This window comes from Larus michahellis, chromosome 5 (assembly GCF_964199755.1).
Source record: "Larus michahellis chromosome 5, bLarMic1.1, whole genome shotgun sequence".
NCBI classification, from domain to species: Eukaryota; Metazoa; Chordata; class Aves; order Charadriiformes; family Laridae; genus Larus; species Larus michahellis.
In genome coordinates, this window is record NC_133900.1 from 35,338,804 (window position 1) to 35,351,854 (window position 13,051).

General features: G+C 37.6%; 1 protein-coding gene across 1 annotated transcript in view; it reads right to left on the reverse strand.

Moving 5' to 3' along the window:
• GRID2 (glutamate ionotropic receptor delta type subunit 2) overlaps window positions 1–13,051 on the reverse strand; it is a 765,483-nt gene that overhangs the window by 239,653 nt on the left and 512,779 nt on the right. The window contains exon 5 of the mRNA XM_074589573.1: window positions 3,775–3,828. Coding sequence (XP_074445674.1) covers window positions 3,775–3,828 — 54 coding nt within the window. The remainder of the gene's footprint in view (window positions 1–3,774; window positions 3,829–13,051) is intronic.

Below are 13,051 nucleotides of genomic sequence, written 5' to 3' on the forward strand. Positions count from 1 at the left end.
TGATGCATTTATTCACACTCTGTATGTGTTTATAAACAGAGAGCATATCCTCTTTCAGTCTTTGTTTTCATAGGCTAATCAAGCCAACCTTTTCAGTCTCTTCTCACACAAATCAGCTTTTCTGTGCACCCATTCCATTCTAATTTTACCGGAGCTGGCCATAATTGTGCACATTATTGCAGATTAAATCCAACCAATCCTTTGTACAGTAGCATTAATATTTTCACCTCCTGTATGGTAACTGTAGGCTGTAGAAAGTGATTCAGGTTGTCCTTGAGTAAACAGTAGTAATAGAGAACTGATGGCAGCCTTGGGCATAGTAAGATGACCCTGAATGTTTTAACCAAGGAAGATGCTCGAGAAAGACATGGATTTAAAATTAAAAAAGGACATTTTTCTCATTTAAAAAGAGAAAAAAGAAAGAAAAGTGATTAAAATCATACAAATGCTTCTTCTTCAGTTCCACTAAATGAAACCTAAGCTTACTATACACTTGTGATCTAAGAGTCATAAAAGAAATATAACTTTTGAGGTTATATTTACTATTACGAATAGTACTCTGTACTATCGTGCAGAGGAAAAGAAGCAAGCAGAGACAGGCAGAGGAGGAGAGAGAGAAGTCTATTCTCACATTTTGTTAAGGCATATTTTATCATGACTACATTCAAATCTATGACTCCTGCAAATTTTAAATAAAGAATTGCACCATCTGCTTTAAGGCCCTGAAGAAATAGGAACATTTATTTGGAGAATGTTTCCTCAGCTGACTGCGCTGATCAGAAGAGATTTGTATTATTTGCGAAGGACTAATACGATGTATTATGCTTTAGCAAGTTATGAATCCTTTCATTTTACAGGAACAACACCCCTCCTCCCACATTTCTATTTCCATTATGATACACAGTCTTCAAGCAAATTTGCTGTATTACATAAAATAGCAACTAACGGGAGAATAAAAATTAAGGAACTCTTTCCAGGCGTTATAGCATTTAAAGCAAGCAATTAAAATAACAGATGTTACCTCACAAAGCCTAAGCAGATTCCTGATCACAAAACCAAAGGTGGTATTTCCTTTTGTATTTACTATACTCAGTAAATGTGTTGTATCCCCTTGGCACAGTGATGGAAAAGGAAAGACAATTCCAGCTTCTTTTGGTATCTCAATGCAAGGAATTATTTGAACTGTATGTGGATTTTGCAAAACAATGCATTTTCACTGTAATAGATGATCTTAGAATTTCAAATTAGGAGACCAGAGCAGCAGTGTTACAGTTACTTAGTTGACAGTCTGATTTAGCCAATACAGGCGCACAAACACAGATGTCTACGTTATCTAAGATGCCACAAAAGATTTATGTAAGCAACAAAACAGGCAGAGCTCTCAGGTCATTTCACAGTCATATGGAAGTCCTGTGGTCATCAACACCTAATGGACAACCATATCAAATGGACTTAGATGTGAAGATTGCTATTTTATATACCACACAGTGAGGGGCCCATAAATCACTGCATTTTCAAGTCTTGCACTGCCAAAGTGGAGACATTGCGATCTTATTGCTGAACTGGTAAAATGTTGCAATAAGCAAGTAGTGTTATGCAACATTCATCATTCAGGAAATATTTACATTTCTGTTGTAATTTTAACATAGTGGTAAGGAAAAATAGGGGAAACCATGAGTCTTCCCATATCATTATCTACAAATCTTATTTATTGCTAATTTGATTTTTATGTCCTCAAAATATTGAGATTATTAGCATTTTGGAACAAACAGAGCTTGAAAGTAAGATACCTAAGTGGGAACATGGATTTAGGTCCAGAAGCAGATTAAGATGAGATGGTATTAAACGTGTTCACATTCTTTAAAACCGACAGCAGGAATGACTGAATGAGAGGCATTTTTAATGACTATGGTTTACAGCACAGTTTGTCAGAATGAACATAATCGTGGCTTTCACCCATTTCACAATCAAGACTATAAATCTGGAAGGGATGATGTACGTTTCTCTGCCTGCATCATTCAGCTCTCCCAGTTATTGGGACTGCAGCCCAGAGAAAGACTTTTGGAGTGTAGAAGGCAGTTTAGAGTTGTAACCATTTTGATCGTTCTGCCGTTTAATCTGCTGCAATGTGCAAATAACAATGCTCAGAAAGCAGATTTTTTTTTCCACAGAGACACCAATTTCTGAATAAAAAGCAAAGAGAAAGCATGTACACTAGGAATGGAACATCAGTTTTATTTTGCTTTTTGAGGATGGAGGAGCTGACACAGCTAAAAGCAAGCACCTTCCTTTGAACTTTTCAATTCAAATAACATTTAAAATGAAAAACCAGTGGCAGTGCCTTTAACTTGAACCGCAAGCCAGTATCTGTACTCCGCCTAAGAAATTGTTGTCTAGTCTATTGATAGAGAGGTTTATCGTGAAGTCCTTTAGATTTAGATAATGCTCTTTTCAAAATAGTAACTGTTAACTCTAAAAAGTAGAATTGAGCACTCTGTTTCAAGATACCACTCACTACAAGTGAATTCTTGTTTAATCTGACAGGAAAAAGAAAACACGTATGTTGTTCACCTGACTGTCTGTAGCTTAAAACTGGGTTCTCAACCAGCAAGGTCCCATTCAATGCCGGAAAACACACACATTACTGGTCAGGAGCAGCACAGGGCCGAGACCCATAATTTCTGCTGGGCCTGGGTTGTCTTCACAGCACTTTCTGAGGCATAATTTTCTCCAGGGAAAACTGGCTAAAAATCCACTGGTTTAAATGAGTAGGCCAAAATCCAATTCCACTGCAACAATGTTACACCTTACTATAACCTTGAAAAAAATGCTTTGGATTAAATTACCTTATTATTAGCGCACCATAATAATGAAAATCTAGTAATTAAGTACGAAAACAGAAGTGCACAGTAAATCACAGAGAGTAGACCTGGAATTCACACGCAATATCTCCAAGCAATCTTTTATCCTGAGAACATACGGGAGTCTCACGATCTGTGTGTTAGGGGAGAGTTATCTCCCCAGGGAATTCAGTCATTTTGGACCTAAATTGCTTCTCATAAAACAAAAGAAAAACCTGAATGTCATCAAATCTAAGAGCAACTGCATTGTTCAACGTTTTATATGCAAAGCTACTTCACATATTGACCTGTCATATTTTAGCTGACAAGCATTCATGGAAGAACCTATTTCACAGTTAGGATCTCGATATAATAGGATCTCTAACTTTCTTTCTTTTTTTCTCTTCATGAACATTTGTACATGGCCTGATCCAGAAGTCCACCAAAAAGCCCCCCGCTAATATCCATAGGTTTGGGTATCAACCGTGACTGAGTTCTAGGGGAATTCTTAAAGGAAAGGGAAAGATGGGATTTTATTATTATTACTATTTTTGAGAAAAAACATTAAAATATAAACAAAACACAAGCACTCCATGACAAAAGATTATGTATGAAAAAAGACCTTAAAAAGATCCTCTAAAACCAGTCAGCTCAAGTCAAATGTGAAATCTCAAGATATTCAGAAGGACAGGGGTTTTTTTCATTTTATTTTCCATTTGTTCATTCAAGGACTTTCATTTAAGATAGGCAAGACAAACAGCAAAGTGCAAGAACTTGTCCTTCTATTTTCACTAGGCAACATCCACTCCCCCAGCATGCCTGAACTTTGTCATAGCTACTGCTTCCTGTTGGTAAAGTCAAGATCAGCATGAATATTGTCAGTAAGCCTGAAAACAGGACTCATGGTTCACAACAGTGTTCACTTGACAGTTACCTCATTTATAATGATCCAGTGACAGTCAAAAGCAACCAAATTAGTCTCCACGACCTGAAATAGAGAACAAACCAGCTATCAGTCAGCTTGCTTGTGAAAGCTCGAAACAAGTTTTAAATGGATGCTCTCTGCAAATGACAAAACCGAAGCACATGCTCTCCAAGACCTTTGTTATTCAACTGAGGATAGAGAACCTTTAGCAAAATTCTGCAGAAGCATTTCTGTTATTGTTTGACTTGCTAATTAAGCTTGGAAAATACATTTCATTACTGGCATCACAGGAAAGAATATGTTTCAGTTGACTGAGGAGAAAATGAAATCGTTTTTGCCATAATATTGTGTGTTGAGAGGGTGAAACAGAGAGGAAGACAGAATATCAAGTAACTCTTGTCAGATTTCTATAGCTCCTTCCTCTAAGGCCTCTTCAGTATACCCATACCCTAGAAGACTATGAATTAAAAAAAAAAAACAAACAATGAAACAAACCCAAACCAAAAACATCCCACACCGCAAATGCTGGAGTTCATAAAAATGCAAAGAGTGGGGAGGAAAGGGCTCTCTTGAGAAAGAGAGCTGTCACAGGGATGATAAATGATGGCCTGTCCCAGGCTCCACACACAGAGGGCCTCTAATCCTCCTCCCACGCATCTTCTCCTTTCCTTTGCTGAAAATTATTCCAGGAGCTGCCTCTGTGCTGGACTGAAAATGTACTTCCCTAACTCATCTTTCACACAGCTCTATTCTTTCCCTCCTTCAATACACTACACTTTTGTGTGAGTCACGTTTGACTCACCTTTGCACTGGAAACAAAGAGGGGAAAAAATACATTTGGTCTGCTTTCATTAGCTAGGAAAGAAATCATCAACTGGAGGGAGGCCAGAAACAAACTATAGAAAAGGCCAGACACCTTTACATTTTTTTTCCTGAATGAAATTGAATTAGCAAACTGATATAAAAAAATATGAAATAATTTTAAAACCAAATTAATGCCATTTTATTTGTATAATTCACCATACTCATCTTGATTGACAATTCAAAACTACTGGATACTTAAAACTGCATTGAATCCCAGAAAAAAAAGCAAGGACTAAAATTGAAATAAAGCTTGGAACTTACAATGTTTTAACATTCAGGTAGATGACTAATGCTGGGCTGTTATTACTTGGACCGTTGCACAGCAGTCATCTTTGGCTTTTAATGATGACCAACACAAATAGTGGTTGCCAAGGATGATTGCAATTTATACTGTGCTGTGTCCAAAGCAGAACAATTTAACTGGCCACAAATCTTAAAAGCAGCAGAAGACCCCATACTGATAACCTTCATTATTAATTCAAAGGCCATTAGAATTGGGGTCACTGCTTATTTATTAGAATGATAGGCAAGATTGGAAATTATGATCTGGAGAGAATTAAAAAAAAAAGGCAAGAGCAGCAGTATATGAACAGACTCCTTATTTGAAACTCTCACAGCACCAGTAAGAAACGAGGGGAAATGAAAGCCATAGCTGCGAATGTGTTCCTGGAAAACGTCAATATTATTAGCAGTAGGAATCAAGGTCCTCACTTTAACATGGAATTTAGACTCACTACTCTTTCTCTGTGGTGACAACAGTATATTTTGACATTTTCTTGTATTCTCCACAGTAGGTGTCCACACAGCACATATAAAGGAACAGGATAGAAACTGAATACCTAAGTGATGGGAGGCATCGCAACAGGCCCAGCCAGGATGCTTAAACTGGAGCATGACTGTTCTAATCAGATCCCTCATATCAAACCAGTTGGAAGAAAAACACATCCAGGAACAGAGAAAGATGAAGAGGCGACAGAATAGTAACATAGCTCTCAAGGGAGCATTTGCTCCTTATATAAAGTTCCCAAGCATAGAAAGTTGATGCCATTTCCAACACAAGCAATGCCATTTAAATTTTCCATAAGACAAAACTAATCAACACCTCACTGAAGCAGAAACAATTCTGCTACTCAATCTACATACATTTCTGCTGAAAGCAAGCAGAATTAAAAAAAAATAAAAAAGAAAAGCAACACATCTGATATTTTCTGGTTTCTTGTCATGTTCTTGGCAACCTTGTCCCTCCTAACTTCTGGCTCCAAGAACGTCTGCCCTGCCCTAACTACTCTGCTGAAGATGAGGTTTCCTGAGCTTCCTGTGGCTCCGAGGCAGCCTGCCAGAGGGACGCCCTTGGAGTCAAGGCTCCCAGTGGTGTTTGGGGAATGCCAATGATAATTATGTCCCACAAAGGGCTCCTAAGCTCTTTCTGTGCTTCAAAACAGCAGTCAACTGAAACTTCAGAATGAAGGAATCCACAAAATGAAAATTCACATTTTCTGTTCAGTTTTTAATAACACAGTAAAAGTGCGGTTGATCACTTCTTTGCACCTGAAGCTTCAGCTGATCAGATTTTAATGCACTTTATCTTCCATTAAAACTTTGGTTTCAGTTCATTTAGTTTCTTTATAAAGGCTTGGTTCTGTGTATCTACTTTGCCCAGGCTCTCAAATTTCAATTAGACAAGGCCTTTTCAACAGAGTATGTTTCTAAGTGTCACTGTTTTTATTATTTACAGCTCACAGACCACTTAAACCAGACTCTGGAAGAGGCTTACTGGTCTCACAAGTCATTCTTATTATTTCAAACAGCTCAGGCTACCTGTGACAGATTTATTCACAACTTGCAAATAGTAAGATGAAATGCATCCATTTTTAGTTACAGTTGAAATTCCTCAGCAGAAAGATCATGTTTTATCCATTAAAGTTTATGCATTCATGAATCTACTTAATATTAAAGCCATTTTCAAAAAGCGTATGTCAAATTGAAATGAACTTGTAATATACTCAGAGACACTCAAACTAATATATTCTAAGTTTAGATAAGCTACGAATAGTTCCTAGAGGCTGCTTTTTGGCATTTTCCTTAGTCCATACACCCAAAGCTTGTTCTAGTATTCACAGTGGTTTCTTAAAAAGATGACTGATGACGCCTTGAGAAAGTTGCTAGATATTTATTTTTTTTACTTTATTTTATTTGATGAAATATAGATTCACATCAAAACAGGGACTCAGCATCAGAGTGGGATTTCAAGGCCATCTTTTCCTCCTTGGGTCATTTGGTTTTACCTGATGAAATCCTAGTCCTACTGAGATCACTCACAAAAGAGGGTTCCATTTCAGCAGGACCAGGATGCTGTATCTCAGTCCCTCACCTTCAACATCTCTTCTCCAAATATGGCCTATACTGTCCATTTAATTGACTTTAAAGTTGGGCAGTGCACATTCTGACTATGTCTGTATGAATTGCAGGGCACTATACCATTATCATCAACATTAATAACCTTCTGATATCTTCCAATTATTGTGCTTCTTGCATCTTTCAGTGTAGAAGAATGCACAGGCATATCCACTGTTTTACAGAAAACAAATAAATACAATACTATGTAAAACTTCAGTTTAAATGCTTGAAGAAAAAGGTTGTTCAACCCTAAAGTTTTCTTCAAACACAAACAGCAATCATATGCGTAATATCACAGTCAGAAGATTCTCTCGATCAGCAGTTATTGAGCACAAGTTTACAAGTCCAAGATTATATTAAATCAGTCCAAAAAATTAAATAAATAAAAGTATCTAAAAGCCAGCAGTAACACAACCAAGATCCAATTATCCATCAGTAAAACAGTCGTTACTTGGACACAGTAAGCCTTTACAGTCATGACACAATGCTCCACAATGCCCTTGTCTCCTTACTGAGTTTGCTGTTTTGTTTACTTAAAAAAGCCACTGCATTTTCACTTGGAAGAGATGATAACAAATAAGATTAAAGTAAAAAAGAAGCAAAACAAAACAAGAGCATGGCTGGTTCTGATTAAAATTGATCATAACCTAAAAGCACATATAACACACCTTTAATAAAAGTATATAATGCAGTTGTGTAGAAGGCTTCTATGAATAATATGTTCAGAAAGTTAAAACATGTGTTTGTTATCTGAGCAATGGTCTTTTTCTGGTTGAAATTCACATCTGCATGCATATCAAGTGAGCTGGCATGAACTTGTGTTCTGTGCCAGGGAATAACGAATGTACAAAATAATTCTTGCAAAGGCATAAGGGCAGTGACATAAAAGAAATCTGGTATCCTGAATATTAGAAGAAATAAAACAATTTGATGGGGGCTTGTGGGAGGCAGGAGCTTCAAGACCCCAAGCATTTGAATACAATGCAAGTTTCAGATTCAGCGGCCGGTTCTGCTGGCTCTGTGACAGGAAGCAGCGCTGTGCATTCCTGAAAGGCAAGGGACAGACTGGAAATTTCCATACAAGACAGAAGGCAGGTGAACATAGTGTTTATGCAGCTCACCTCTTAAGCTAAAACTGAGAAAAACTAGAGTGTGCATTCATAATGAGGGCTGAACACCAAAATCCTACGCAGATATTAAATGGAGGAGAGTTAACCCTTTCCAAAACAAAGAAAACCACGCACATATTTGGCAAATTCTCTTTTCACGCTTCCTCTAGGGGAAATCCTACAGGAATTCAGCTGTGGGTTACTAAACACACAAAGCTATACTCAATGCAGAAAGCTCTCTAAAGCTAAGCACAGCTGCTAGCTGGGAGAGCATTAGGAGACAGTATCATACGCCCACTCGGTTCTTACTGCTCCCTCAGGCATTCGCTTGTGGTCACCTTTGGAGATAAGACACCGAAACGGTCTTTGCTCTAATCCAAGATGGCTGCTTCTTGTGCTTCCAAATGTATTTTGCTTTCCTAACTGCGATGAATCATACTAGCAGTAGCTAAAAGAAGCAGAAACTTATTAATTCAGTATTAATTCTGTATCAGCTGTTGTGCAGTTCAGACTGTTTTTATTTATTGAAAGGGTAAATACTTGAAACAATAATTAAAAAAAAAAAGCATTTTATGACGCTGAGATGGCATTTCTGCTGTGCCATTGAGTACTTCCACTGTGCAGGAACTTACATTAGCAGATGAACTCCAGTATGAACCGGGAAGCTGCATCCTTGCAGTCTAATGCCCATAGAAACTCACAGATTCCTGTCTCACCCAACTAAATTGGTGTCAGAAAACAAGACAGCCAATACAGCCAACAACTTCAAAGAACGGTCTTTCTGAATTCAGCATTTTTTTTATCTATAGGCTCTTAGTATTTAGTTATTTTTAATGCCATACCACATAATTCTCCAGTACTAAGAATCAAAGCAGCAAGTTGGGAAGCCAGTTCTGAAACAGACTTCATGAAATTGTGGAAAAACTGAAAAAGAAATTCACTCTCGACCCACTCAACCGCTGCTCAGATTGAGAGTTCACACCAGAGTATTTGAAAACATCGTTTCATTAGTTGCACAAATCCTGCAGCAAAGGATACAGCCTGTCGAGTAGGCAGTGCCATTCACATACAGTCATAGAAGTCCAGAGCAATAGATATAACAGATCATTCTTAACATCTTTGTAACTTTAGAAATGTGTTCATGTCAAACTCCAGCAGTTCTCCTAACAACCTATTAAAATAAATCAAACTTCTGCTTCATGAGGAAGGTGTTCCACTTAGTCAAACACGGATGCTACTGAACCGATGAGCAAGAACATGGATGAAGCAAAAAATAATTTTCTTTTTCTAAAGAATTCAACTACACACCAAGGGAGATTTTGCAGAGAGCAGAAAAATGCTGTCAAGAAGACAAGTGATGAGCAAGGACAAACCATCTGTCATTGGCAGTAACTCCAGAACTTCTGAATCTTTGGAAGAGCCTGACAATTTATCAAAACTATTTCTATTGTTCACGCTCAAACCTTCAAATCGGTTAAATGCAAGACAATCTAAAGCAAATAAAGTAGTAGTACTGCCAGCATGCAAGCTCTTCACATGTGCAATAACAAGCAAGAAAGCAAAATAGCTTCCCAACAAAAAGGGCAAGTAATTTAATGTAAAATTACATTAAAAGTTCTCTACATCGCTTCTTCCTAATAGATATGGGCCCATAGGTGTGGGCCAAAATTACAAGATACACATTAGCACCCTCACAAAGCAAACCCAGGAAAACTGTTCTGTATCTTCAAAATTCACCTCCACACATATGCAACAAGTCAGACAAGTTTTGCAAACATCCAACAAGCAGTAACATTGCATGTATGAAAAGATTCATACAGAATCTGGACATCTCAAGTACCCTGTTTGAAATGCAGGGGAGAGCTCCTGGACTCCAGTTTTACCTATGCTGTAGTTGGGACCGCACTAAAGCAAGCCATCCACATACCATGACTCATTTCTCAAAATGTTGAAGAGCGTCTCCAACTAGAGCTGGCCTTCCTGTTAACTTTCTGTTCCACCAGGAGCTGTCATAGTGACTGAATCTCTTTCTGCTGGACCACCACTGAGCAAACCACATTTTCCATTTGATTTTTCACAAAAGACAACAGATGGCACTGCATAATCCCTTGCTTTGGAACTGGCTGGTATTGAAATAATTTAGAAAGTGATTTAGAAAGTTAGTTTTCCCGAGAGTTGAGCTGGGACACAAACTCCCTGCTAACCTCCTCCAAACATCCTCTGTCTACAATATGTTCCATTTATATGGTCTTGTAATCTGAACTGCACTCTTCCAGCTGGAAGACTGGTAAATTGCTTTTGCCCAATACCACTAGATTTATTGCCTGTGTCTTTGCATAGACCAACCTCTTGAAATCACCACTGCTGGTTTATAGGTGAATATATATATGCCTCAACATAATTTTCTCTCCCAGGGACATAACAACTTGCTGATCACTAAGATATGATAAAAACCAGGCTTCTTGTACATGTATGTGAGACAGGAAGCCACCCCCCCAAAAAAAACCCCAAGAACCCCAACCCAAAAAACAACCACCAAACAAACAGAAGTAGTCAGAGGCCATTTCCTAGCATTTACTTTAACTGAAGAGATGCGATTTGACTAGTTCGGGCACCTAGAGCAGTCTCTGTGGTATAGATAGCTTCTCAAGCAGTGGTATGCAAAGCAAAATATGGAAGTTACAGACTATTAAATAGGTAATGTACAGGTAGCACTAAGAAAGTTAGGTGATAAACTGAAGACTACCTTAACTGATCTGAAGTTTGGAAAGGTAAGTGCATGGAGTTGTACTACTTAGTATGTTGTACTATGCTAAACACTGCAGGACTTGTGCATGGAAATCCCGAGCTTATCTCCAAGTTCTTCCCCTCCTCCTTCCCCCCCCCTCACCGCCCCTATTTTTTTTTCTTCTAGCTGCTACTTCATTAAGCCACCACCATTTTATCAGGCTATCTGTACCATTTCTTCCTGCTGGTGCCACAGCAAGACCTTTTCTGTGTCTCCGCTCTTAGCCTTTGAGTTTCTCAGTAGGGAAATCAATTGCTGATTTATAAAGCTCATTCTTACACACCAGAAACTAAAGCTCATAAAAATCTCTCTCCACCAAAGGCAATATTTTTGGAATCTAATTTTAATCTCTACCCATTTGCACTCTTGAGAAGGAAAAAAACCACACAGGGCAATACTACTTTTTATTCTTATGGAGCATTCTTTTTTTCTGGGATTCCTTTCCCTTGAGTTCTTTCTCAGCAAAAAAAAGAATACATTGAGTGAAACCTGACAGAGAAATCCCTAGGCAACTAGTCATCTAGTTACCTGTCTAGGATTAAAAAGCAAGGTTCTACAGCACTTGGGAGGGGAAAGACATCTTCAACTCTTCTCCTAAGGACAGGTGAGATGGTTGACATGGATTCGTTTGTCTCACAAGAGCGTGTTTCTTTGAAAAAGAAAGAAGTAGTTGAAGTACTTCATCAGTTTTCCATTTTTTAAGATTTATTTCAAATATGACACTTTTAAACTAAAAGAATTGGATTATTCCACTAAATAATTAAGTTTATATTGACTTGGCTTGCCATTCTAACTATATTTCAAACAAGTCAAGCTCCAGGGAAGATTTCATCTCCTTCGCCCTAACGTTTTAAGAGATGGAGGCAGTTCAAGTAGAGAAATCAGCCCCATGCTAAGGAAAACAAGTCAACAGTTGAGTGTTCAATAAAAGTAAATAAACACAGCATTAATACTTCAGTGAGTATGACTACAGGCTTGTATTGAGAATACAAAATAAAAATGCATTCTGTCTGGTAGAAATGGCCATTTTAAATTTTTCAGTTCCTTCATCATTGAGAAACGTTAATAATTTATTTATTTTATAGGAATCTAAACCCATGCTTCCTGCTCTGAGGTCAACCTGTAGGCTATAGGTTCAAAAGAGTATCTCTAAGTAATTTAAGCATCTTTCATTTTAAGGATTATTTTATTCTTACAGTCCCAAATTTATGATTTGATTTATATTCTGATTATCCTTCTGAAAAGTGTTTGTAATATCCACTCTGGAAAAAAAAAAAAGAAAGAAAAAAAACCCAACAAACCAAACACAACAAACACACCACGGTTCTGTTTTGAAACTACTTGGCTTTAACTCATAACCATGAGCAAATTATGCTACCTGCACTGGAAGACAGTTATTAGGAAGTAGAACAGTATTCTCAATGAAGAATAATGTACCTCCCACCTAGAAACTGCTTATTTCAAAGTAGCAAAGTGAGTCAAACCCTCATGTAAATTCAGATTCACTACTGTTGTACAATTGCCGGTACCTTCCTTTCTTTTTAAGATTTTCTTATAATGTCTTTTATATATAACTATATTTTGTTCATGGTGACAGTACTACATCGATGCCTGAAGATTCCTTGTTCTTTATCTTTGTTACTTTTTTTTCTTTTTTTAAGCTGAATTCCATTTGGAAGTCTGAAATCTAAGCAGAAAACTTGAGTATTTGGGTTGAACACAGGCTTTGAATCAAAGTGGTTGTCATCACCTTTGTAAGTGAAGAATTATATATGCAGAAGCCTAAATCTATGCTAAAGTCTCAAAATTTCCTCCTCTGTATGGATTAAAAGCTGGAATCAGAGACTTCTCCCAGGTGTGTTGTTTGTTTTTAAACACCTCACCATCTCCCACACTTGAACACATTCAGGAGCTACCCTTTGAGTGAACTCACTCTAGATTGAAGGCTGTTGACAAGTCCTCCAATAGAGGGAAAATAATTGCCTTGATGGTTTTGGCATCTTTGTAACTGACTTCACCAAGGCCAGAATTTCGCCACAACAGGGAAAGCTGTGAATTAATGAAGCTTTTTCATAGATTTAAATTTATTCTATCCACACATATATGTTATTTTTCTAAGCAGAATGAA